This window comes from Elephas maximus, chromosome 20 (genome assembly GCF_024166365.1).
Source record: "Elephas maximus indicus isolate mEleMax1 chromosome 20, mEleMax1 primary haplotype, whole genome shotgun sequence".
NCBI lineage: Eukaryota > Metazoa > Chordata > Mammalia > Proboscidea > Elephantidae > Elephas > Elephas maximus.
Window position 1 is genome coordinate 75,288,931 of NC_064838.1, and position 3,012 is coordinate 75,291,942.

Consider the following 3,012-nt stretch of genomic DNA (forward strand, 5'->3'; position numbering starts at 1 on the left):
TGTTTCAAAGCCCAAAGTTCCTTCTCTGGATTGTCACATACAGTTTTGAAAAGAGAAAATCCACCAGGATAAGAATTTAAGCATATAAAGGGCTAAATGTAATCATAATAAAAATGACAAACAAACAAAAAAATCTATTGTCATCAAATTGAAACCCACTCATGGCAACCTCATGTGTTACTGAGGAGAATTTTTCTATAGGGCTTTTTGGCTGTAATCTTTATCGAGGTAAATCACCAGGCGTTTCATCTGTAGCGCTCCTGAGTGGATTCAAACTGTAAACGTTTAGATTAATAGTGGAGTGACACCAGAAATTAACATGAAGAAAGATAGAAAAACATCAGATGAAAACCACAAGTGGTTCTAGTTACCCAAGAGAGGTAGAGGCAGTAGTAAAAAATCTAAAACAATTGCCTTACGTACTTAATTGTACCTGCTTTTGTCTCTTCCTTTACTTGAAATTGACTCAACAGTAGCCAGTGTATGTGTTTCCTGAAGAAAGTAACACTTATTCTCCAAGATAAGTTTCTATGAAACCCACAATAAGAAAATAATATGCTTTGTTGAATTATGCTAAGTCAATGCAAACTATGAAGAAGGATTTGAAATTTCCATTTATCTTTGGTCTTCTGAGATCAGTTTCTTGCTCCATAGCTTCCTCATGGCATTTTTCACTGCTGTATTTCTCAGCGTATAAATCAGAGGGTTAAGCAAAGGAGTTCCAATTGTATAAAACACAGTTATCATTTTATCCACGGGGAAGGTGGTTACGGGGCGTGTGTATATAAATATACCAGGAACAAGGAACAAGATGACTACGATGATATGGGAGATGCAGGTGGAAAGAGCCTTTTTCCTTCCTTCAGCACTGTGGTTTCTCAGAGAATACAAAATGACAACATAGGAGAACATTAGCAATACAAAACTCACTATACAAATGGCCCCACTATTGGACACTAGTAGCAGGTGGGTCACATAGGTGTCTGTACAGGCAAGTTTCAACAAGGGCTACAAGTCACATAAATAGTGATCAGTCACATTGGGACCACAGAAAGGTAAACTCAAAGTCAGAAAAATCTGAACTGAAGAATGCACACAAGCCCCTACCCAGGCTATAGCTACCAACACACTGCAGACCCGCTGGTTCATGATGCTCATGTAGTGCAGGGGTTTACAGATGTCCCCATAGCGGTCAACAGCCATGAGGATAAGGATCAAGATCTCCATGCAGCCAAAGAAATGAAATGAAAAGATTTGGATAATGCACTCACTGAAAGAGATAGTGTTATTCTTCAGAAGGGCATCCACAATCATTCTAGGGGCTATGGAAGTGGAGAAGCAGGTATCAGATAAGGATAAGTAGAAGATGAAAAAGTACATTGGACTCCCAAGTGCCCGACTGGTCTTGATCGTAACAATAATCAGTGAGTTACCCAACAATTCCCTAAGTAGAAAAGCAAGAAAAGGATAAACACTATTTTCTTTTTAACAGGATCTTGTGTCAACCCAAGCAAAATAAACTCAGTCACATTATTATTCAGCAACATTTTATGGATGAGAAGAAGGTACAAATGTGAAATGGTTTATCTGAAAAAAATAAATACAGGAATTAATGTATGGTGCTATGCAACAGAGTGAAATATTTTATGCAAATTAATTTGTGGTGCTATGCAATGCTATGGGATATTTTGAGCAAAAATAAATATTCCACATCAGGGACAAACTAGCTGTATTTTCTTAATCAGTCTCGTCACCTCTTTGTTCCTCAATTTCTAATGACCTCTTCATAGGGTGATTTTAAATCTCAGATAAGCTTATGAAGGGTACTTTCCTAAATCACTCTTAAAATGCAGCTCTTTGTTAACTTTAACTTGTTTCTACGCTTATTAATTTGATTTATTTGATAACTAAAAAATCAGGATATATGATTTCAATGTATTATTTACTTAATATTTTTCACATTCAATAGACCTTGTGGCCCATGTTTTCCATGGTTGGTTTATCAGGCAGGATTTAGAATATATTTGTCTTCCTTTTTGAATTTAATGTTATAAATATAAAAAATATAAAGTCACACACTATTCATGTCCACATAAATAGAATCTTATTTCTGCATATATTTATGTATTACATATTAGTGATGCATACTTATATAAATGTATATTACTTATAAATATATAATAAAGGAAGAAAAAAACATTGCCACCAAGTCAATTCTACTCATGGAGACCACATGTCTTACAGAGTAGAACTACTCTACTGGTGTTTTTTTTTAATGTAATTTTTAAAGAAACAGATCACTGGGATTTTCTTCCGTCTTCTTGGTGAATGGGTTTGAATCATGAATCTTTAGGTTACTAGTTAAGTGCAAACCATTTTCACTACTCCGGGACCAATAAATATAGGACCCAGTCATTTACTGAACATTCATTTAGATATATTCCAACTTGAAGAAGGGGGCAAGAAACATTTATTTACCCCATTGCTGTGGAGTCAGTTCTGAACATAAAAAAAAAAAATAGCAACCCTATAAACGCCAAGTTCTAAATAATCTGCTTTTACTTCAAACACCTTAATGATATTTAGCACTTGACATGTTGTAATAAGCATAAATGAAAATTCTTTGAAAATTTATAATGTCCAGGGGCAGTTCTACTCTATCCTATAGGGTCACTATGAGTCGGAATCGACTCGACAGCACTGGGTTTTTTTGGGTTTAGGTGCCCTGGTGGTACATGGTTAAAGGACACCTCTGCTAACAACCAGAATGTTCCTTCGAAGCAAGGATGGTGAGACTCCATCTTATATAATTTGAGCACATTGCCAGGAGGGATCAGTCACTGCAGAAGAATATCATGTTTGGTAAAGTACAGGGTCAGCAGAAAAGAGGAAGACCCTCAATGAGATGGATTGACACAGTGGCTACAACAGTGGGCTCAAGCATAACAATTGTAAATATGGCACAGGACCGGACAGTGTTTTCTTCTGTGGCACACAGGGTTGCTATGAGTT

General features: G+C 36.3%; 1 protein-coding gene across 1 annotated transcript; it reads right to left on the reverse strand.

The window, feature by feature from the left end:
• Positions 1–615: 615 nt before the first annotated feature.
• Positions 616–1,380, reverse strand: LOC126063665 (olfactory receptor 4C16-like). The gene is made up of 2 exons (XM_049862090.1): positions 1,108–1,380; positions 616–1,008 (listed from the first exon to the last, which is right to left on the reverse strand). Exons 1-2 carry the CDS (start codon positions 1,378–1,380, stop codon positions 616–618), a joined length of 666 nt encoding a protein of 221 aa, XP_049718047.1.
• Positions 1,381–3,012: the final 1,632 nt, after the last annotated feature.